This window comes from Mus caroli, unplaced genomic scaffold, assembly GCF_978045245.1.
Source record: "Mus caroli unplaced genomic scaffold, Mus_caroli_1 scaffold_7, whole genome shotgun sequence".
Taxonomy (NCBI): Eukaryota; Metazoa; Chordata; class Mammalia; order Rodentia; family Muridae; genus Mus; species Mus caroli.
This window is the reverse complement of record NW_028227262.1, coordinates 29,166,194-29,190,232: the sequence shown is the minus strand read 5'-3', so window position 1 is coordinate 29,190,232 and position 24,039 is coordinate 29,166,194. Positions and strand designations below refer to the sequence as shown.

Sequence of the window (24,039 nt, the reverse complement as noted above, 5' to 3'; positions counted from 1 at the left end):
GAGAATGTCCAGAATGGGAAAAATCCACAGAGACATTAGCTGTAGCCTAGGGCTGCAACCAGGGGTTAGACAGTGACAGTTAAGGGTCAATACAAATGCTCTGGAATCAGTGATTGCAGTTGTACATCCAGCAAATACACTGAAGACCACTGACCTGTGTGCTTTTGAGTGGTGAATTGTATACAACAATGAATGGTATCCCCTTAAAGCTGTTTTAACACATAACAAAGACACTTGAGTGGGATCACATATTGAGGAAGCAGTTGTTGTTGGCAGGTCACAGCATCTCCTGGATTTGTTATTGTACCAGGTAGAATCTTCTGTCTTCCGTCTGTGACTGTCCCATGCTTCTACAATGGGAAGGAGACACCGTAGGCTGTCCCAGAGGATGGACAGACAGAATTACAAGGTCTGAAGGCTGGGGGGTGGGGTGGGGGGGGAGGCTCTACAGTTAAGTGTATTTGCTGCTCTTGGAGAAGGCTAGAGTTTGTTTCCCAGCACCCATGTCTGGTGGCTCACGGCCTCCCGAGACTCCAGTCCCAGAGGATCGATCCAATGACTCCCTCTAGCTTCTGGACACACATAAATAGGCATGCACACACATACACACACACACACACACACACACACACACACACACAAGTAAACAATAAACTGAGTCTTAAAGGTCTGGAGTGATCTCTACTTCTTGATTACCTTGGCACCACACAGTGATGTCAGAAATCAGACCACACTGAGCCAATCAGCTTTTCACAACTAACAGCAATCCACTCTGGTCTTTTGTTAACAGGAACAGCCCATGAAACCTCTAACTAGTAGTAGGAGGCTCCACTGTGGTCTAGCTGCTACGGCTGACACTTGCCTTCGTGCTGACTGTAACAATGAATGTGGAGATAGTAAATAGTCCAAGAAGCTCTTTCAAAGCAAAATGACTTTTTTTTTTTTTAATTGTGTATTTATTTATGTCTTTTTAGGGAAATATGCATGTGTGTGAAGTGCCTCCAGAGGCCAGAAGAGGGCACTGGATTTCCTGGAGCTGGAGTTATAGGCAGTTAAAGGTCAGCCTAATGTAGGAGCTGGGAACTGAAATTGGGTCCTCTGAAAGAGCTTTATGTGTTCTTTATTTCTTATTTCTTTTTAAAGATTTATTTATTTATTTATTTATTTATTTATTTATTTATTATGAGTACATTGTAGCTGTCTTCAGACACACCAGAAGAGGGTACTCAATCCCATTATAGATGGTTGTGAGCCACCATGTGGTTGCTGGGACTTGAACTCAGGACCCCTGGAAGAGCAGTCACTGCTCTTAACCGCTGAGCCATCTCTGCAGCCCATGCATTATATGCTCTTAAGGAAGCAGGCTGGGCTGTACTCTAAGTGAGTCATCTCTGTAAAGTCTTTCAGAAATGCTCTCAGCTCCTGACATGCCACCTGGAGCAGGGTGGTGCCGCAGATCCCCAGCACTGGGTCTCTTTCCCTTCTCCCCGAGAATCAGCTCCTAGTGCTCCGCAGGAAAGCGCTGGCCTCTCAGGGCAGCTCATTCATCATTCTCTCTCTTTTCCCCCATGATTCTATCACTAGAAAGTTCCTCCTCACATGAAACCAAAATACGCCTCCTTGTAACTAACTTCTGCCTACTGGAGCAGCTCTGCCTAATCCCCTTCCATTTGTCAGCCCTCCAGTGTTTGAAAACAAGAAACATGCCTTTTACGTGTTCTGTTCCCAACTTGCATATGCCTGACTTATTTCTTCCACCCTTCTTTAGTAAATGTGCTTCTGAGTTAATCAGCCCTCCCCAAATACCTTTTGAAACCATGTGCCCGTCTCTAAATATAATAAACCAGGTGCCACACACTGACTTCCGGTGACTTGGGATCTGAAAGTGTCCTTCAGCACATTGGACCCGATCTGCCTCTGCTGGAGGGGCGTGGCCAGACTCGGAAAGTGCAGCGCCAACTGCACAGGGCAGCACGTGGGTCTTGGGTAAGAGATTCTTTTTTTTTTTTTTTTTTGGCGGGGGGTGGGGGAGGGGGTGGGGGATGGGGGGAGGTAAGAGATTCTTTCATAGAAATCTCCCGCAAGGACCAGTTCCCCACTGCAGGTTAGATAAACTGTGTGTGTGTTTGTGTTGGGTGTTTGGAGGGTATCTGGACGTGAAACAGTCACACAAGAAAGGAAAAACCAAACCATCTCAAAGATATGAGGCTAGCAAGCCATAGCACGGGGCAGAGGCTTTGGAAGCCCCACTGCTCTTCTGAGCTGCTCTGCTGCCCTCTGCTGGTGGATGACTTGAGCTGCAGCTTTCAGAAGAAGGGAGCCCTTGTGACACCAAGATCCTAGCATGAGCTACCTACCCCAGGACATGGTTTCTCAGACATAGAGAGGCTTCAGGGAAGCTATAGAAAAAGAAGTGGGAGTCAGGGCATGTGACACATGCCTTTAATCCCAGTACTAGGGAGGCTGAGGTAGGCAGATCTCTGTGAGTTCAAGCCCAGCCTGGTCTACAGAGAAATCTCCAGGACATGCAGGGCTGTATAGAGAGACTCTGTCTTAAAACAATAAACAAAGAGAAACAAACACAACAACAACAACTAAGAGTGGCAAAAACCAGACAGACCAATAGGCCTGCCCTGAACAAGCCGCCCCACTATGCAATCAGACTCAGCAGTATCTACCGCCCACCCTCCACTGTACATGTGCAGGTGTGTGCAATGCATACGGGTGCATGTACATTCCCTCAGTGGAAGTCAGAAGTCCTTGAGAAACCAGTCCCTATTCTACTGGGTCTTATTCCGAGACAATAAAAAGAAGGTGTTGGCGATCTTGAATTCACTCAGGACAGCTCCCCACCACACTGTCTCACCCCACTGTGTGCTGTTCCCCCCACTGTGTGCTGTTCCTCAGAAGCTACCCTCCTTATTTTCTGAGACAAGGACCTGGGGCTCACAGATTTGGCTGGGTGGGCTGCCAACCTGTCTCTGCATCTCCAATGTTGGGATTACAAGCATGCGTCACCGCAGTGTCTCTCTACGTGAGTGCTGGGGACTGAATTTAGGTCTTCATGCCTTTTGTGTGGGTGCTGGAGATCAAATCGGGTCCTCACACTGGCAGGGCAAGCAAGTTTTCAGACAGAGTCATCGTGCTAGCCTCTCTGTACGGCATTCATTCCTTGAATGATGAGAAACAGGCCAAGAAGGATGCTATGCCCCACCTGGACCAGTCTCATGGTCTCACTCAAAACTGCTTAAGCAGGATAGGTGCTGTGCCAAGGAGAGGGATGTGTGTGAAGAGAATCCCTGAAGAATTACTAAGTAAATCCACCAAACCCCAAGTTAGCATTTCTGGGGAAACTGCCCCTCAGGGCATCCCGGAACACTGGCTCATGCCTTCTACATAGCCAGGGTTGATTCCAAAAGCAATGGCAGGGTTCAAAGCAGACACCCTTTGTTTTCATTTTTCAATTTGACACTGAGGAAAGATCTGTGTGTCAGGGTCCTAATAGAATACATCAAAATCTCTACCCATCCCCTACCCTAAACAACCCTTCTGGAATCCTACTTTGGGAAGGCCCTAGCTGAAGCTCCCTCCAGAATGCAGAGTAGTGGGGCACTGCCCAGGGACAATTTGGGAGACAAGACTACCAACACCTTCCTTTTATGGTCCTGGAGATAAGAACCCAGTAGAATGGGGCCTGGTTTCTCAATTTCTTGCCAGGGAGGGGAGAATTGCATTTCAAAAGGACCTAAGACAATTAGACTCAACTCACACCACCATCTGGGCAATAGGACAGCCATGATCTCACCAGCTGGGACAGGGAGGAGGAGGGGGGACCCCTCCCCCACAGTGGTCCTCTTACCTCTCACCTTCCTCCTCTAGCACTAGTACTCACATCCCTTTTCAAGGCAGAAAGCCTGGCTTGGAGCTGGGCCTGGTTAATGGCAGCTATTGCCAACCTGGCCTCAAGTTTTCACCTCTTGCTCAAGGGCTCAACTGAAAGGGGTATTCTCCTTCCACCCCCACCTCAGACTCCGTAAAGACTTTTTTAAAGGGGCCCTTCTAGCACTGAGAGACAAAGGCAGCCACGGCAGGCAGGTTTCTAACCAACTTCCTCCTTACTCAGCTGTTCCATTCCTTCTCAGAGTGAGTCACAGACAGCCCCAGGGTCTGAGGTAGAGTGATACAGTTACTGCTTTAATTCCTCCTGGGGCTCCCTCTCCCTTCTAACAGGATGCTTCCAAACCTAGGAAGAATGCAGTGTGGGCTTTCGTTCATGCTATCAGGCTATCTATCGATGCACCAGGCAGGAGGACACAGGTCCAGAGGCCTCTTACCTATCTGCATAACTCTGCCAAAGACAGATGTGTTGTCCACGGTGCTGCAGTTCCAGCGCCTCTGTCGAAACTGGTGCTGGCACTCTCTGATGCCCGTCTTGGCTCCCTCCCCGATGTAGGACATGTGCTCCTGATACAACTGACACAGCTTTCTCTGGCCTGGGGAAAGCCCAGGAAGTTGACTGCACACGGGCTGAGCGCCAATGATGAACATCTCCGGTCTCTGCACCGGGTTCAGAGCTAGTGACCTACAACATCAATCCAGAAAGAGAGAGGGCACAGCTGTGAATGCACCCATGGGCGTGCACAGTACTACCGACTCCTCCACCCCCTCTCTGCGACACCCTCTCTGCGATGTTCTCCACAAACAAGGCTCTGGACTAAGGATTTGGAAGAGAACTTGAGCACAGAGCAGGGTGTGGTGGCCTTTGTTTCCAGCACATGGGATGCAGAGGCAGGCCGATCTCTGTGAGTTTGAGGCTAACCTGATCTACAGAGTGAGTTTCAGGACAGCCAGTGAGACCCTGTCTCAAAAAAGCACAAAACACAACACAACAAAAATCTGAGCTGTCTTAAAAGGTGAAGGTGGGCAGAGGAGGCTGGGCTGGGCAGGGCAGCAAGAGGGACTCCCATCATCAGTAGGGGGTACAGACCCTGCTGAAGGAGGGGGAATACTGAGTGTAGCCAAGTACAGGGCGCATGAGGGAAGGTACTCTATTCCTTTAATGCAGATCTCCTAATGCCTTAAGATAGATTCTACTACACACGACCATGCACCCTAAATTGTTCTTCTCCCCATCTCTCTGTATATCCCATGTCTGCCCATCAGCCCGGGGGCTACTTTTGCTCACCTTCTGGCACATACTGCAAATGAAGGGCTAAATTAGATGAAGGACTGCAGATTTGCCATCTGAATACAAGCACAAGTCGGACACAGACTGGGCCACTTCCATGTCTGCTTAGCCAACACAGTGGCCTTGAAAACACAAAGAGGGCACTTGGTTCTTTCTACAGAGCCCTCTTTGGCCTTCAGACTGATCAAATAGGACTATTACCCCATCTGCCTCTACCAGCAACACATACACACACAGACATATACACACACATCTACCTCTTTTGTGTGTGGGTCTGTGTTCTACCTTGAACCTTGAACTTCTGGGTTCAAGTGGTCTGTCTGCCTCAGTCTTAATAATGCATGCACACACACACTCGAGAGAGTGTGTGAGTGTGTGTGTGTTTTCCTAAGCATGAACTTAAGGGTCTCATTAGTGATATCAATATTTTTTGTTGGATAAATAACGATAGGAGTTATTTGTAACACTTCACAGGGTGGAGGGACCCTCAGGAAGGGTTTTATACAAGATCTAAGGGACCACATGGACAAAGCCTATATTCTCCTCATGAAACCCTCACCTCCGGGAGCTTGAGGGAGAAAATGAATCATTCCTGGGATGGAAGAGGTCCCATGGTATTCCCCAGATAGAGGTGTGATCACTCCCATGAGGCCCTGCTTCAGAGCTTGATTATGGTCCAGGCTAGACCTCAGCCCTCTCATTCACCACCAGGAGTTGGGTCCAGGCTAGACCTCAGCCCTCTCATTCACCACCAGGAATTGGGTCCAGGCTAGACCTCAGCCCTCTCACTCACCACCAGGAGTTGGCGTCAGTCAGCAGCTGTGCCCAGCTGGAGAGCAGAGCTGCCACGACCACCAGCAGCAGGCTGGGCATGGCTGGCCTCAACCCATCCCAATGCCCTGGGACCAACATCTTCCAAAGTGGAGCTTCCTAGAGAGAGGGAAGCAAAGGAGAGTCAGCATGCAAATGCCACAGACTTGGGGAACCCAGGGGAGATGGGGTACAGTGCAGAAAAGCTTAAAGGATGAGCCTTGTGGGTGAGTGGCAAGGCAGACACCTGAAAGCAAATTTGGTCCCCCGCAGAGGAATTCAGCACTTTCCAATGTCTTCCTGGGTGTCTGCTCACCACAGAGCCTTGAGCTCTTGACCTCTGTGGGACTTCTACTCAGGACCCAGTTCCTATGGTAACAGTGAGCTGTGAAGCCAGAAAAGCCAATGAAGACAGACCATTTCCAGAAGATTGTGCCCAGTGCAGGAGGAAGCACACCCGCCCTTCTAGAGCAGCACTCAGGAGGACGGAGACAAAAGGACAAAGCTCCCACTTTTTATAAACAAAAACAAACAAACAAACAAAACCCCAATCAACTAAACAAAAACAACCACTCCAGTCCAGAGATTTAATTCTCTATCTTCTTCTTTGTAAGGGTTAAGGATTAAACACCTACAGGATTGGATAGGACTACCCACTAACAGGAGGCTGCATCCTCCCAGCTCTGAAGTTCGGAACACAGATCCTTGTTTACTCTTAAGGAGTAATAGCAGGGAGAACATCAAGGCCTTTCACTTCCGAGGGCACGCAGGAGTCTCACAGGAGCAGGCTTTGGTGACTAGTCTCCTCCCCCCAACACTTTGGACTTTGAAGGGCCACATGGAATGCTACATCTGAATACCACCAGCTCTGGGCCACTTCTCTCAAATCTTTCGGGAGGTCCGTCCTTTTCCCTTGTCCCACGCACTGGTGTTCCACCTTTGCCTCGGGTGGCGAAACACACCCGCCCCGAGAAACCTTGTACATTTGGAAAATACAGCTTTGGAATCCTAGAGCAACTGACCAAAAGTCCACCTAGGTTCTCTTCATTTCCAAGCGCGCGCGCGCACGCACACGCACACGCACGCGCGCGCACACACACACACACACACACACACACACACACACACACACACACACACACAGAGCACAAGCTCCAGGCGGTCCCACGCTGGCTCACCACGCTGATCCCGAGCGTCTGGGTCTCTAGACTGTCCGGGAGGGGGCGGCAGATGCTTTTTAGACCGTTGGTCTAGGAAATATGTTTAACCTGGGGCCACTAAGCGAGAAAGGTGGCCGGAGCAGGATTCAGAGTTGGGGCAGGCCTGTTCCCCAGTCCTTTTGGTTTTCTTGCTTGAGGTCTGAGTTGGGGCGGGGCACCAACGGGCAGGTGTGCGGAGCCGACAGGGAGCAGATCAAAGAGAGACTTACTCCTTTGCTTTTGTCATGTAGAACCAGCTCGGAAATGACCCGGCCTCTAATTCGGGCCACTAACAACTCCAACTTTCCTAACTGACTTCACTGCCTCATCTGAGAGATGTCCCTCCCCTCCCTCCCACCCCCCACCCCCATAAATCCTCCTCCGCCCCAGGACCGGAGGTCTGTGAACTCAGAACTTAGAGAGATGGGGCGAGATAGGGCTGGCTCCAGAAGCTAATGGCTTTATGGAGGGGAGGAGGGTCCAGGTCTGGGATACAGAGGATACACAAGAGAAAAACTTCAAAGGGGTTCCTTATCCAAACATCCCCAGCTTCTCCTCCCAGTCCTTCTTGGGGACCATTCAACCTTCTCCCTGGCCAAACCACCACAGACTAGCAAACTCCATACTCCTCCCCAGCACCCTGCCCCATGGGGCAGTACACAATCCCAAGACCAAGTAGCCCAGGTTTCTCCCAATGGGTCATGAGCCTCCTCATACCAGGCTCCCCATTTTACACCCTCTAGCAAGTTCCTAGGAAATCTTTCTGCAGGTCCTAAGTCTAAGCAAGGCTTAGATGACAGTGAGGGCTTCGTTTCAGAGACAGGCAGCCAATGCCTGCTAACATCGCTGTGTTTGCCTTTACCAGAGGCTGATAGGCTGTCTAGGACCAGACTTCACAGGGGCTGCAAATTCCACACCTACCTGTCTCAGAAACTTAAAGGGAAAATGCACCGGGCCCCAGCAGCTCTTCACCACCCTGTGTGCCACCAAGTTCCCAGCCTACTACAAGTGAAAATTTAAAGATTGCCCTAAACCCAACCAACCAATCAAACAGAGACCCAAACAAAAAAGTCTCTAGTATGTATGTTGTTCCCACTGTCTGTCAGATGGGAGGTGCATGACACAAGGCACACACCAGTATCCTCAGGAGCTCTGTCCTGGCCAGCAGTGGTCCAAGGATTGACGCTGGGCAGTCCTCTTCTCTTCTGACATGCTTGTAAGGTGTGTGGATGGACAGTGTGGCGCTAGCGGAGCTGTTTTAGTCCTGCCACGTAAAATATCTCACATCCACCCTAAGAGACAGGACAGATGTGGCCAGAGTCCAGGGAGCAACTGCTGCCAGTTTGTATTTTAATAACAAATTTCTACTCGCTGCTAACTTAAACCAATCACCCTAGGGTGTTCCACACCTCTCAAGACCACAGAGCTATTCAGCATAGGCAAACCAAGCCATAGCTCTAGCACATAGCTAGCTAGTCCACTGGCTTTTACTCTGATACTCATGTGTGTGGATCACTGAAAGAAACACTGTAACAACTCATATTGAAACATTGTTGATGACTGTGGCTACACAGGTCTGTGATTGTACTAAGTACCACCTGCCTGTATACACTTTAGATGAATGGACTACACAGGACAGGGGTTATATCTAAACCAAGCTGTGCTCACAGGGATGAAGCTGTCCCCTTCCCTGTAGCTACTGATGCACCAAGAAGTAAGTCAATAGCGGCTGTAGAGCAGAGCCTGTATTTGATCTCCGAATCTTACCACGCCCCCATCCATGAGTTCCACTCCCAGCCAAATATAAATAAATATGAATAAATACGCAAATAGGTTAGCAGCTCAGGGTCAGTCTCCTGCCACTGATAGGAGCTGGGCAGGCCAGCTGAGACCTGCGGTTGCAATGAAGTATTGTGTAGGAATAGATATGAACAAGCCACAGCTGCATATAACCACGCTCAAATCTTACCAACAGACCACAGAAAAGTAAGTCACAGCGAACCTAAGTGTAAGCCATACAGAAAACCAAGAAGCTGGTTATCGCCGATACCGTGTGTGTGTGTGGGGGGGGTGTCCTCTCCAGGATGGGACAGGGGACCATGATGAGGAAGAGACCTGGAATTTCTGAGTGCCATGCTGGATAAAGTCACTTCACTTATGCCATATATTTGGCTATGCATATATTATGTCCACATCGTGGCTCTGTGCCATTTCCTGTGCTCCCGCGTTGTACGTTACACAACAAAAATGTTCAAAAATGAGAAGAAAAAAAAAGTCCTATTAGTGTGCCTGGTGGAGCTCTGTGAATTTTCTCAGTCTCATAGGGCAGACAAACATCCTTTCCCCTCTGTCTTTTCTCCTTAAAAAAAAGAATATTCAAGCTCAAAAGGAAATATTAAACAAATGTTTATTAATTCAGAGACAGCCCCGTGGCATAGCTATTGGAGGGTGGGGCAAGACAGGGAGCAAACCGGCACACAGACCCCAGCATCCTCTCCACGAACCAGCCTGTTTCCACACCAGGAGTCAAGGCAGCATGGCTTCCTCATGCCTTGGAGAAACCAGGCTTTGGGCACGCTACTTTCTGTGTCACTTCGATTTTATTTTATTTTTTGCCAGTGATCACTCTTTAGTTCATAGATAGCTTTCTTCTTTAAACAGGTTTGTTTTTTTTTTTAATTTTAATAGTGAGAGAAGATTAATGCAGCAATGTAAGGAAGACTTTATCAGAAAACCCCAGTCTCTCGAAGGAATCCCCGGATGCTCATCTTCTGTTCAGCTCAATTAACACAGGCTTTCTCTGCCAGCCTTAATTATTTCTCCCAAGGGTCTCTGCTTCTACCCTGCCCCCCATTCCTCCTTCCCGCTTTGCTCAGCGGATCCTCTTAGCCCTTAAGGCACAGCATTCCTTTGTGTGATCGACTTCCTCGACAGTGGGTAGAGACGAAAATTAAAAAAGAAAAGAACCTCCGAGGTGGAGCGCGAAGGAGAGTTACCAGCTCTACCACCTTTTTGCAGCGGCCTCCGGAGAACTCCAATGTGTCTCGAGAAGCAGTGCCCTGGGGGTGGGGCGGGAGAGAGGGTGACAGAAGGGAGGAGATTTAAATTCTGGCACTTGCTAGAGATGTTAAAGTAGAAATGCATTTGGCATTCCCGGGGAGGAGCCGGCGGGGGAGGGGGTGTCGGGAAAGCAGGAAGGAGAGGCGCCCAATTGCAGTGCTGGAGGTGGACCCAGAGCTCCATGTACCCAGAAATAGAGAATCCCAGACCACCAACTTCCAGCGCCACAGAAAAATAAGTGAAGCGCTCCCATTTGCACCAACCCAGTGAGAATAAATGCCCCAAAGAAGCCCCCAGACTCCAGGCTGTCCCCCACTGCTGTGGCCCTGGAAGCAGCAGGTCCTCTTACTTGGAAAAAGCAACATTTTTCTCCCCAGTTGCCAAGCAAAAGTCCATGCAAGTTTTACTCTGTGCAGAAGATAAAGGATTTTCATCCATTTAAATGATGAATTACAGTCATTTAAAAATGGATGGCCCCTAAGTGAGCATGGCTTAGGAAATTATTCCCAGGAACCCAGAAGCCAAAGCTTGGAGGGCAGTGGGAAAGGTGTTTAGATGCTTTCATCTTGCAAAATGACTTAGTTTGGTCTGCTGTGGAGGGGGGTGGGGGGTGGCGGCTATGGGCTGCTTCCATAATCTGCAAACTCCCCAGTTTACAGAGAGGGGAGGGTGTGCAGAGCATGCACTGGATCCTCACCGAGGACCATTGGCAGCTTGTCTATACCAGCTCACTGACACAGAAATGCACCTTGTGCTACCAACTCAACATACTGCTGATTTTGCAAACTGTAGCATAGTTGAATGGGACTTAGAGAAGGGCCAGTGAGATAGCTCGGCAGGTAAAGGGGTCTCACGTGGGGCCCAACGACTTGATCCTCAGGACCCACACTGTGGAGAGAACACCACGACTCTCTCTCTCTCTCCCTCCCTCTCCCTCTCTCTCTCTCTCTCTCTCTCACACACACACACACACACACACACACACACACACACACAACTTAAAAAAAAGAGACAGACCTACACAATATAATCGCATCATTTGGGAGATGGAGGCACAGAAGAATCAGGAGGTCAATACCAGCCTCAGTAACATAGAGAATTTGAGGTCCACCTGAACTACATGAGACCCTGTCTCAAAGACAAACAAACAAACCCACTAATTGGCAAATGGCCAGATCGCTTTGATTAACATGGTGATTTAAAATTTTTGGAACATGAATATCTTAGTGGGCAGGCGATATTCTGGGCACAGGGCAGACTCTCATTTCCCCGTTCCCCACTGCTTCCGGCATAATTCGTCTGTCCATCCAGCCATCTATCTCTCTCTGTCTCTGTCTCTGTCTGTCTCTGTCTGTCTCTGTCTCTCTGTCTCTCTCTCTGTCTCTCTCTCTGTCTCTGTCTCTCTCTCTCTCTCTCCTGCTTGACTCATTGATAGTTTTTGCAGCGTGAATATAGGCTCTACTGGAACTCAGACTCCCAAGGCTTTTGACTTTTCCTCTCTGTTCTCTCATATATAGTGTGTGTTGTTGTATGTATTATAGCTATAGTGATCACTTTACTAAATTCACACTTCTGGCTATATGCAGTTTTTGAAAAGACATTTCTCTGTTTTCCAAACAACTCTATAGAGTATATGTGTCTGTGTGTATCTATGTGTGACTATGTCTGTGTCTGTCTGTGTGTATGCTGTTATTTGTGTGTGTGTATCTCTGTGTTTTGAGTCACAGCGTATCAGTGTGTGTGTCTGCTGGTGTTTGTGTGTATTTCTGTGTGCCTCTGTGTCCGTGTGTGTGTGTGTGTCTGTGTTTCTGTGTGTATATGCCAGTGTTTGTGCGTATGTGTTTGTGTCTGTGTTTGTGTATATAGCTGTGCATGTGAATCTCATTGTGTGTGTCAGTGTATGTATCTGTTGGTGTTTTTATGTGTGTCTGTGTGAGTATTTATGTGTGTCTGCATATGTCTCTATGTGTGAGTCTCATTGTGTGTCAGTGTATGTATCTGTTGGTGTTTTTATGTGTGTCTCTGTGAGTGTTTATGTGTGTCTGTGTATGTCTCTATGTGTATGCCTTTGTGTGTCTGTATCTGTTCGTGTCTATGTGTGTCTCTGTGTCTATATATTTGTGTGTCTATATGCCTGTGTGTCTGTGTACCTGTATGTGTGTGTGTCTGTGTGAGTTACAAAACGGTAAGCCACCATTTCGGTGCTGGGAATCAACCTTAGGTCCTCCACAAGAGCAGCAAGTACTCTTTATTATTATTATTATTATTATTATTATTATTATTATGCTTTTTTTTAAAGACAGGGTTTCTCTGTGCAGCCCTGGCTGTCCTGGAACTCACTCTGGAGACCAGGCTGATGTCGAACTCAGAAATCCGCCTGCCTCTGCCTCCCAAGTGCTGGGATTAAAGGCGTGCACCACCACGCCCAGCTGCACTGAATCATCTCTCCAGTCCTTTGGATTGTGTTTGTAACAGCAACAGGTAGCAAACTAGAATGGGGTACAATGTCAAAATCTAGGGACAAATAGAACTTATGTGTTCTTGGTGCAACAGAACCTTCACACTGGGGCCAATTCTTGGGGGCCTTGAGGACCCACCAAAAAGTCCTGGCTTTGTTCTGTGGCTTACAGGAGCTGTTCCAGGTACCACACAGATGGAAGTACTATCAGATCTGTATTTAGGAAACATGACTATTTAATGACAATAATGGCTCATGGAGCTTAGGGGGTGAAAGGCTGGGGGCTGGGCTCCCAGCAGAGGGGCCAGAAACCATGGAAACCTGATAAGGTGCTAAAGGAGAGCAAGGGTCACAGTCATGTGGGAGGAAAGGGGATGGAGTTAGTACTGAGAACCAGCCCTCAGCACAGGACTGGATTATCTACCCATGTAGGCTCTCCCTTGGTCACCACTGAAGGGAAATAGGGCACAAGACTGGGATAGGATTCAGTGTCCCAGCTCTTACCAAGCATTTGCAAGGACTCGGGTTCTATCCCAGCACTGCAGAGAGACAGGGAGAGAGAAACAATTGTCTCCATCCACACATAGCCTTGGGAAGAGCCCAACCACACACACACATACACACACACACACACACACACACAGAGACAGAGAGAGAGAGAGAGAGAGAGAGAGAGAGAGAGAGAGAGAGAGAGAGAGAGCTTAAAGTTCATGTGCCATTTAAATGAACAAAAATGGGGCCAGCAAGATAGCTGAGTGGGTAAAAGGCGCTTGCCACACCAGCCTGGCAACTTGAATTCCACCCTGGGACCCATGGGAAGATGGAAGGAGAGACCCAACTCTATACACACTTGTCCTCTGGCCACACAGCACACAGTGGTACATGCAATTATGCATGTACACCGTGCACACACACAGATGGCAGATGTCACATCCAGTACAGCTCCAGGGACTGACATAACTGGAGAGATGAGGGAATGAAGGAAGAAAGGGTCCTGGGACACACAGAAAAGCTGGGGTCGGGTGGACTGGAAGCCCTGGTGGAGAAGCCTCAGCACCCAGAAGCTTGCTGAGTCTATTATATACAGTTAAACAGGGAGGCAGATTTATAGTAAGCAGTGAGCAGTCTCTGTCGGGGAGTAGTTCCCAGTAGTCATGTGAGGACACGACTACAGTGAACATTTTCTGCACACACTGCCAACATTCACACCTAGACCAGAGGAAGACTTTGCCATCCATCCCTCTGATCTTTGCCAGTCATGTGGGGCTGAGGCATTGGTCCTTGACATGGCAGTGCCTGTGCCGACAGCCCACATTTATTCAGGACTTCACTCACTCAGGGCTTCCTGTGCTTCCCACAAACAAATGATGATATTATAATAATAATAAAAACCAACCAACCAACCAACAAACAAATGCCATACCACTAGCCTAAGAAAGGGTGTTGTGTGCGGACAAGAGCAGGTGGATGAGCAGTGACGTAACCAATGCTTCTAGATTTGCACACATGTATCCAAGAAACTGTTCCATTCTCTTGGGATGTGTCTTCCTGCTCAGATCCTTGGTGGAGAGCTCTAGAGTTACCCAACTGGCACATAGTGTGTCTGTATCTCCTGTTGCTGGGATGTCTCAATTACTGAGATCTCGTGAGATTCTGTAGCTTCCAGGGTTCACCTACGAAGCCCTCCAATGAGCAGCCCCCTTGCTCATTCCTTCTGTGATGACGATGAGCACAATAGCCACTATTGTTAGGACATGGTCCCTGTGTGAAAGGCCTCTTCTCCAGCCTGGGACACTGTTGAGAGGCGATGGAACCTTTTTCAGGTGAGTTCAAGAGAAGGCAATTGGGTCCCTGCAGTTGTACCCTTGAAAGGGATATGGAGACCTTGGGTCTTCCCAGTCTGTCTCCTTAACATTTCGGCCCTAGAGTAAAGAGCTTCCTCTACCACAGGTCCCCACCATGATGATCTTGCCTCACCACAGTCCCAAAAGCAACACAGCCAACAATGACCTGAAACTGTTTCCTCTTTAGTTGCTTAACTACCTAACAGACCCACACAACAGCCTCCAAAGCCGAAGAAGACAGAGCTTCAAGACAGAAAGCTGCCCAGGCCCTCAGATGACCGATGCCCAGACAATGGAACAGCTACTTTGATTTTTCTTTTCTTTTCTTTTTTTCCAAGACAGGGTTTCTCTGTGTAGCCCTGGCTATCCTGGAACTCACTTTGTAGACCAGGCTGGCCTCGAACTCAGAAATCCACCTGCCTTTGCTTCCCAAGTGCTGGGATTAAAGGCGTGCGCCACCACGCCTAGCTGATTTTTCACACATAAATACAAGCTACAGCTGTTCAGAGCCAATGTTTGAAGCCATCTTGGAGAGGAGGGGATTGTTACAAGGATCAACATAACCTCAACCAGTACAAAGCCTTATCTTAGTCTACTTTGTATCCGATTCATCTGCTCCCTTTTCTGTTCTACTGTTGCTATGGACTGAACCCAGCCTTGGGTACACTAGGCAAGCACACTATCTATGACTGATGGAGTCACACCCGTGCTCTAGCTGTAAGGATCCCTGTAAGTTGCCCAAGCCAAGGGCTTGGAACCCATGAGCCTCTTGTAGCAGCCTTCCAAGTGTTGAAGGTCACTGGTCTGTTGGTGCACTTAGCTGACTGTATTTGGGAAAGTGTAAACTAGTCAACACAATGAGACTCAGTGTGGAGGTTTCTCAAAAACTAAACTAGAACTCCCATACGATTTAGTTGTATCATTCCACAGGACTCTGCAACCTACTGCAGGGACACTTGCTCATCTGTTATGACTGCTGCTTTATTCACAACAGGCAGGAAATGGACTCAGCCTAGATCCATCATCAACAAATGAACGGATCATGAAGAGGGAGAACCTAAATACAATGAAGTTTTATAAATCAATTTATGCAATTTGAAGGAAAATGGATGAAACTGGAGCTGAGATGTCATTTATTAAATGAGGTAACCCAGTGCAGAGCATATCTTTTATTTGTTCGTTTTTTGAGACAAGGTCTCACTATCTAGCCTGGCTGGCTGGGAACTCACCATGTAGACCAGGCTGGCCTCACTCACGAAGATCTGTCTATCTCTGCCTCCTGACTGCCAGGATTAAAAGCATGAGCCATTATGATTGACCCTGCTTCTACATTTTTAAAAGATTATTCACTCATTTGTTTGTTTGTTCATTATACAAGCATATGTGCGCGTGTATGTTCACACGCCCATGTATTCAGGGAAGGCAGATGTCTTATCTCTCCATCTAGTCCTTTGAGGTAGGGTTCCCCCGGGACCATGGGCTCATGCTCTGCCCCTAGCCAGGAAGCCAGCAAGCCAGCAAGCCCCAGCCATGCTCCTGTTTCTATCTTCTTGGAGCCGGGTTAACAGGCAGATGTCAGACACCTACTTGCTGTCTGCGTGCTAAGATTTAAGCCCCCGCCCCCATGATCGTATAATGACTGCTCTTAACTGTGCAAGCCGCCTCTCCATCATAATGTTTGTATATGTGTATCTACCTGGGGGTGACCAGTAGACAGATGCTAGGAAACTAGAGAGGGGACCATTAAGGGGGAAAAAATACTTTCAGCAGAGAAGTACCCTATAGTTAAATATCAGTAAATGGTACTTACACTATGCTTAAAAATCTGAAAAATGGGGATTAGTTTGATCAATAGCCGTTTTACTTAAAAACAAAAAATAAAAAAACCTCACCTCTCTTAGAATTTAGAGGCTGTGGGGTTTTGGTTCTAGGGTTATCAAGGGCACTTCAATGAATGCTGTTACTGTTCCCTGAAAAAGACAGAAGTGACTAGCTACTTCTCAAAGGACAGAGAACGAGGGAGCAGTATCCTGCCCCTGTTCCTCGGGGTCTGTGACACCTTGCCTACCTGAAAACACAGGAAAACACAACACTGTTGAGGTATTTTTAAAAAGCTGAATCTGCCCAGGTGGTTGGTGGTGGCACACACCTTTCATCTCAGTGCTCAGGAGTCAGAGGCAGGCAGATCTCCTAAGTTCAAGACCAGCCTGGTGTACAGAATGAGTTCCAGGATAGCTAGGGCTACATCGAGAAACCTAATCTCAAAAAACAAAAAACAAACAAACAAACAAACAAACAAACAAATAAAAATTGCTGAAACTTCCGTGTGGTTTTTCCCTTTGTGCGTGTGCCTGTGGTGTGTATGAGTACACACATGGTGTGTATGTGCCAAAACAGACATATTAGAGGACAACTTGTGAGAGCCAGTTCTTCTGACTCTCTTCTATGTGAGTTCCTGGGACTGAGTTCAGTTTCTATGGCAGCGAGTTACTAACCACCTCACTGCCTTCCCAGCCACCACCTGCATAAAGCTCCCGGACGGATGCCACCCAGCCTTCAGTGACAGGGCATAATAATGCAACTCCAGCTACGGCCCTCGCCAGCCACACTCTCTAGCCCTACGTTGGACAATGAGAGAAGCAGGCTGGACATGCAGCTCAGTGCAAAAGCGCTTGCCCAGAAGGCTTGAGAGCTTGGGTCCATCCCGCGAGGTGGGGGATGGGGCATCAGAGCCAAGGCCACACAGTTTTGTTCCAGTGTTAATGCCCTTCACATCTACAGACCAGAGAACAGTCTGGTTCAGTTGAATCATTAAGTTTACAGGGAAATTACACTTTCAAATAACGTTTATTTTTAGAATTTCCGACTTTTGATGGAAATAAAGCCTAATAAGACACTTAGCTGACATTTGGTTTGGTATTCATACTAAGTTAGCACGTTTTAAATTGCATTTCTCTGATGCTCAGGGAAGGTGCAGATTACATGTCTATTAGCCACTGCAATGCTCTTTCATAGGCCATTTACTTTTAAAATTAGGATACTTCCAGACAGAGGCATCCCCCTGTGTCTGCTAGCAGGTAGCCATCTCTAGCTGCAGTAGCTGAATCACCTTTAGTCCACTTGGTCTTCAACTTGGTGCAGCCCTGAGCCTCCCAGAGTATGCCTGCCTGTCCTCCACTCTGTATCAGTGGAAGGGAAAGACAGTAAGCAGCCTGCCCGGGGCTCCAGATTTATGCTTCCTGTGACATCCACACATGGTCTTCTCGGTTGAGGTCAGAGCGATTCCAAATCTCACCCAGGACCTGGTACTTGGCTGAGTTGGAGTTTTTGCTCCTGGATCAGTAAGGATTCTACAGAGGATCCCTAAGCAAACACGGTGGCCACTGAGGATCCCTAAGCAAACACGGTGGCCACTGACGCCTCACCCGGCCAGGGACACATTGACTTTTCCTTTAAATCTATTTTTTTTAAAATGTTTTTGCCAAAGAACTCCTGTAACCAGATACGTACTTATATCACATTGGGAGAGGAAGTGTTGAGTCAGAAAGTCTTCCTCTCTCCCCACCAAACCTCTCCTGGTTTTCCTTTGTCTGTTTTTGCCCAGTCACTTTTCCAAACCTAGCCAGGCCCTAAAGCCATTAAGATGTCCTGATGTCACCCTCTGTGTCTAGATGACAAGGTGACCATGAAGTGATTCAAATTTGGGAAAACACTAATGCTCCCCGCCCTGGGCGCTGCTGTCTGGGTTCTGTCAACAGAAGGAAGCAACATTTTCAAAAGCATTTAAAAATTAGTGTAAAGATGGCTCAGCAGGTCAGGGTGTCGGCCACCCGGCCTGCAACCTGAACCCAATACATGGGATTCACATGGAAGAAGAAAACTGACTCCCCAAAATTGTCCGCTAATCTCTGCACATACCATGTTGTGTGTACACTCATACATACACAGATAAGCACCAAGAAATTAATAACTATTTAAATGCAATAATGATAACAATAATAAAAAAGAAACTGTCTGGGGATTTCTGAAATTCTGAGTATCTTCTGTAAACACTATGAAAGGCTGCTACCCAAAGTTACAGTCAGGGAAAGAGCAGGAAGGAGCCCAGCAGACCCGCACAGATGGTGCAGGAACTGGAGGAAGACATGCTGCCAGCTCTTTACAGAAGGCCAGACCCCCTGACCCTGTCTGGGTGGCAAATATAAGCTCTGAGGTCTACAGATGTGTGCTAAGGTGCCCAGCGCTGCCATCTCCTTGGCTGTCTACAAGTGAACTCTTTTTGTTGTTCTTTGCTTTTCGATTTTATTTATAGGGTTATGTGTGTATATGGTAGTGTATGCACACATGCGTACGTTCCAAAAGATGCATGCTTGGGTCTGGGGGCGGGGCTTTCTTTTGCTTGATGCTTGAATTACATGGGTGCTGGTATCCAACCTCTGGTTCTAACTACTGTACAGCACCTGTTCTTAACCACTGAGCTGCCTCACCAGTTCCAGCCTGTCTTCTGTTCTGCTCGGACGTGGCCCATTTAATATACCTTAGCAAGCGTAGGCAGCAGTGGCACCCAAAGGGGAGAGCAAGGAGGGCATGTGCAGTCACCCTCACATCCCCTCCAGCCTGAAACCTAGCACCCTAGGAAAATTTCAGTGGTAAGAAATGAGTCCGTGTTTGTGTCAAGGGAAACCACAGGCCCAAACACCAAAGCCAATGTCAACATGGAGAGTCAATGGAAAATAGCCCACGTATCACACAAATGTAACATGTCCAGATGTGGTCCATGCAGGGAGCACTTGTGATGCTGGGCAGCAAATAATAAAAACTACTGCATTTTTCCAACCTTAAGAAAATACCTCCCAAAACAGGCGAAACCAGAGATGTCTGTGTAGTTTCTCTCTTGGCTTCCACTCAGCTCCGGACAGCTCCCCCGACCCTGGAGATTTAAAACCAGTCTTCCCACTCCCTAGCTCTCTTCCTACAGCCCAACACTAATTATCAGAATTCATGTTACTGTTCTACAGTTTCTCTCTTCTTCTTCTTTTTTTTTTTTTTTTAAGGGTAAAGTTTGCTTTATTTGTGAATTTTCTTTTCTTTTTTTTTTTATTTTATTACATCTTTTCCTCAATTACATTTCCAATGCTATCCCAAAAGTCCCCCATACCCTCCCCCCTACTTCCCTACCCACCCATTCCCATTTTTTTGGCCCTGGCGTTCCCCTGTACTGGGGCATATAAAGTTTGCATGTCCAATGGGCCTCTCTTTCCAGTGATGGCCGATTAGGCCATCTTTTGATACATATGCAGCTAGAGTCAAGAGCTCCGGGGTACGGTTAGTTCATAATGTTGTTCCACCCATAAGGTTGCGGATCCCTTCAGCTCCTTGGGTACTTTCTCTAGCTCCTCCATTGGGGGCCCTGTGATCCATTCAATAGCTGACTGTGAGCATCCACTTCTGTGTTTGCCAGGCCCCGCAGTTTCTCTCTTCTTCGTAACAGTTTTATTAACTTATTTATGTGTGTGTGTCAGAGGATTATTTGCGGGAAGTGGCTCTCTTCTTCCATGTGGATCTCAGGGACTGAACTCAGGTCCTTGGGCTTAGCGACAAGGGTCTTTACTCGCTGAGCCATCTTGACAGCTCCTTTTGTCTTACCCCCTGCCTCTATTTGTTCTGCTTGAGATGGGGTCTCAGGCTAGCCTCAAACTTCTGGACTCAAGGGACATACTCTCTCTCTCATCTCCCCAGTGGCTAAGATTACAGGGAGAACTGTCATACTCAGCTTAGAGCCACTCCAGCTCAAGCCTCCGGCCAGGTGCTGAAGATTTCTTGGCCCAGTTTAGCAGGGAGTGCAGGTAGCCAGACATAGCTATAAAGAGCCAGTAAACACAGGTGAGAGTCCTGGGGTGAGAGGCTGGGCCACACAGCCTTGCTGTTTAGGTCTCTGCAGAGCACAGAAACCTTGGATCATCTGCATGCACAGACGTAAATTCTCCCAGATCCTTTCGCTCCCTGACATCATACACAAAGCTATAAGCTTATAGCCTTCAAAGCTATAAGCTACACATGTCTAGTTTATTTCCATTAGAAAAATACATCTGTAAGCTGGGCAGTGGTGGCACACGCCTTTAATCCCAGCACTTGGGAGGGGAGAGGCAGGCAGATTTCTGAGTTCAAGGCCAGTCTGGTGTACAGAGTGAGTTCTAGGACAGCCAGGGCTACACAGAGAAACCCTGTCTTGAAAGAACAAAAACAAAAACAAAAACAAAAACAAAAACAAAAACAAAAACAAAAAAAAAGAAAAGAAAAGAAAAAAAGAAAAGTACATCTGCATATAATTTGTTTTTGTTTTTTTTTTAACCTTAGTGGTACTGTTCAAGTTTGAGTATTTTGATTGCATTGTACATGTCTACCACGAGAACTAGATAGTCATTTCATTAGATTAATATCATTTAATTGAATTAAATGTATTAACTATTTCTCAGGGACAATAGCTTATCTCTCCCATGCTAACTCATCTTTCCTTTTCATTTTAATTGTGGAGCTAGGAGTCTCCACTCACATATATCAACATAACTGATTTTTAACATCAGGCCAAGGTATCTCTATGATAACCTCAGACACTTTAGTCATATTGGCCATATTTATGAATTCCAACGACAGTGTGGTCACTTACAGTGAGAGGCTGGGAAGCCGTGGCTTTGGTCGCAGCATGGCCTTGTTCGGGGAAGGCAGCAACCTGGCTAGCAGCTATAACAAGGAGAATACTCTCAAAGTCCTCTCGTTGGTCTCACTGGTAGCATACAGCTACATCACCCAGCAATGTTCTGGCCACATTAGCCAAGTCACAGTCCACAGCTTCCGGATTCCAGCCATCTGAGGGAGCTTGCTGTCCCGGCACTAGCTGTCCACCCAGGACTCTTGCCTAGCTGTTCTGACATATAACTGGTTCCACTCAGTAATACAGCTTAGCTTTAGGGGCCAATGGCCAGGTCCTTGAGGCTTCCTCAGTTCTGACCTCCTGATGGGGGAGACATGGTAATCTTTCTCTTGCAGGCTTTCTAAAAGTCTAACTTTAAAACATCTATTGTTTTAACTTTTCATGGATGTATATAAAACTATGTTGAGCATCTTTCACCTCATAAACCCCAAACCTTGCTTTTTTTTTAACCTTTCCCTGTTCCCGTTAACACCCTCTGTCCCCTTAGTCAGCTTCACCTCTCTTTTCATTTCTCCCTGTGTTTTATGTATTTCTATGGAATCCAGAACCTGCCAATAAGAGGAGACACACAGTATTTGTGTTTCTGAGACCGGCTTGGTTCACTTAACACGGAGGTCTAGATACATGCATTTTCCTACAATAACGTGACTTCATTCTTTTCCATGCCTGAAAAAAAAAATCCATTTCATGTTCCATGGATCCCACACTTTCCTAATCGACCTCTGTGTGGATGGACATCTGGGTTGGTTCCAGAACACAGGGCTTGTGAAAAGTGTTGCAGTCAAAACTCGTGTGCAAGTGTCTGTGAGGCGCTGATGTGGACAGGGACAGCTAGGTCACACGGAAGATTCATTGTTAGTTTTAGAGGAATCACTGACTTCCACAATCTCTAGACTGCATTACACCTTCACATAGCAGTGTCTAGGAGCTCCCTTCTAACCGCATCCTTGACAGCATTAGGGCTTTTGTTTGTTTTTCTGAGACAGGGTTTTGCAGTGCACCCTTAGCTGTCCTGGAACTCACTCTGTAGAGCAGGCTGACCTCAGACTCAGAGATCTGCCTGCCTCTGCCTCCCGAGTGCTGGGGTTAAGCACGTATGCTGCCACCTCCCTGTGTTCATTTGTTTTCTTGGTGTCTGGCATTTCTGAGTGGAAAGCTGGCGTCTCAGTGGGGCTTTACATTTTCTCTGAGGGCTAGTGGAGTCGTGATTACCACTCATTCGTATTCATCTGTTGAGACATGTGTGTTCATTTGATTAGGCCATTTGCCAGTTGGACTGTTTGTTTTCTTGTAGCTGGTTTTGGTAGTATATTCTCATATTCATCTTTCATCAGATATATAGCACGCAAAGATCTTCCATTCTGTCGACTGTTGACTCAACTGCTTCTTTTTCTGTACAGAAGCCTTTTGGTTCCACGAGGTTCTCCTTCCCAATCATGGGCCTTACTTCCCGAGTGGCTGGAGCCCTGCTGGGAAAGCCCTTGGCTCTGCCTGCATGTGAGGTGTTTCCCTCTCTAGTTGCAGACTTGCGGGTCTTACACCGACACCTCTGATCTATCTGAAGTTGACTCAGATGCAGGATGAGATAGAAGGCTCCACTCTTCTGTACGTGGACAGCCAATTTTCCCAGTGCCATTTTTTTTCTCCACTGTGGATTTCTGGCATCTGTGTGGGTTTGTATCTGAATCATCTTCTATTCCACCAGTGTGTGTGTGTGTGTGTGTGTGTGTGTGTGTGTGTGTGTGTGTTGTGTGCTAGTACTCAACTGCTTTTATTAGACTCTGTATATATCTTGAAGTCAGACACAGTGACACCTCCTGCACTATGCTTTTTTTCCTCAGGGTTGTTTTGATTATTCAAGGTCTTCTGGGCTTCCATATTTAAAGGTTTTCTGTTTTTTTTCCCCCCATTTCTGAGGAGAATCACATTTTATTTTATTTTTTATTAAGATTGCATTCAATCTGTAGATTGCTTTTAGTATAGCCATTTTACAATAGGAATTCTTTCCAATCCACGAGCAAAGAGGTTTGTCTTCTAAGAAATTGTTTCCAATTTCTTTCTTCCATGCTTTAAAGTTACCATCATACAGGTCTTTCCCGTCCTTGGTTTAGTTTTACTCCAAGGCTCAAGGTTTTGGTTTCTTTTCTTTTCCTTTTTCTATTGTGAGTGGGGCTGTTTCCTGACTTCTTTCTCAGCGTGTTTGTTACTAGGGTATAGGAAGGCTGCTGAGCTCTGTGTAATGATTTTGTATCCCACCACTCTGCTGAAAGTGTTTATCAGCTCTAAGGGTTTCCTTCTGAACCAAAGAAACGACCATTTTCTGATGGCGTCTTTATGGTCCCTAGGCACAGAACCATACCATCTGCAAATAAAGATACGTTGACTTCTTCCTTTCCCACTAAGCAATGCTTTTACTGAAACAGAACTTAACATTAAAATGTAGACTCTGAAACACAAGGCTTGCTCTACTGTCACCCACAAACACGACTCAGACAATCATTGGACCATCAGCAAACCAACCCAGCACACTGCTGCAGAGGAGTAGATTCCAGGAGTGTCACTGATGTGCCTGCAAGGTGTCTGGGGTTGGGGTGCGGCTGGGTGGTAGAGCAGGTATGCACTGGATGCGTCCCAGGCCCCGGGTTCCATCTTCACTGCCAAGTTCTCCCCTAAACCTATAACTTGTTATTGTTGTTTTGATTCCCATGTTTAGATAATTTGCTCTCATTAGGGAATTTGCAGGGTGGGTAGTCAACTAAAAAAATACA

General features: G+C 47.2%; 1 protein-coding gene across 5 annotated transcripts in view; it reads right to left on the bottom strand.

Moving 5' to 3' along the window:
• The window catches only part of Wnt5b (Wnt family member 5B), a 113,539-nt gene that overhangs the window by 8,870 nt on the left and 80,630 nt on the right, over nucleotides 1-24,039 (bottom strand). For 2 of the 5 annotated variants that reach the window (XM_085840060.1, XM_085840059.1), the window contains exons 2-3: nucleotides 5,982-6,118; nucleotides 4,335-4,582 (exon numbers count right to left, since the gene is read on the bottom strand). In XM_085840060.1, coding sequence (XP_085696186.1) covers nucleotides 4,335-4,582; nucleotides 5,982-6,100 — 367 coding nt within the window. In that variant the 5' untranslated portion in view covers nucleotides 6,101-6,118. Of the gene's footprint in view, nucleotides 1-4,334; nucleotides 4,583-5,981; nucleotides 6,119-6,245; nucleotides 6,385-6,924; nucleotides 6,941-7,020; nucleotides 7,037-24,039 lie in introns of those variants that run through there. The other 3 variants (XM_085840061.1, XM_085840063.1, XM_085840062.1) reach the window with 3 other exon arrangements.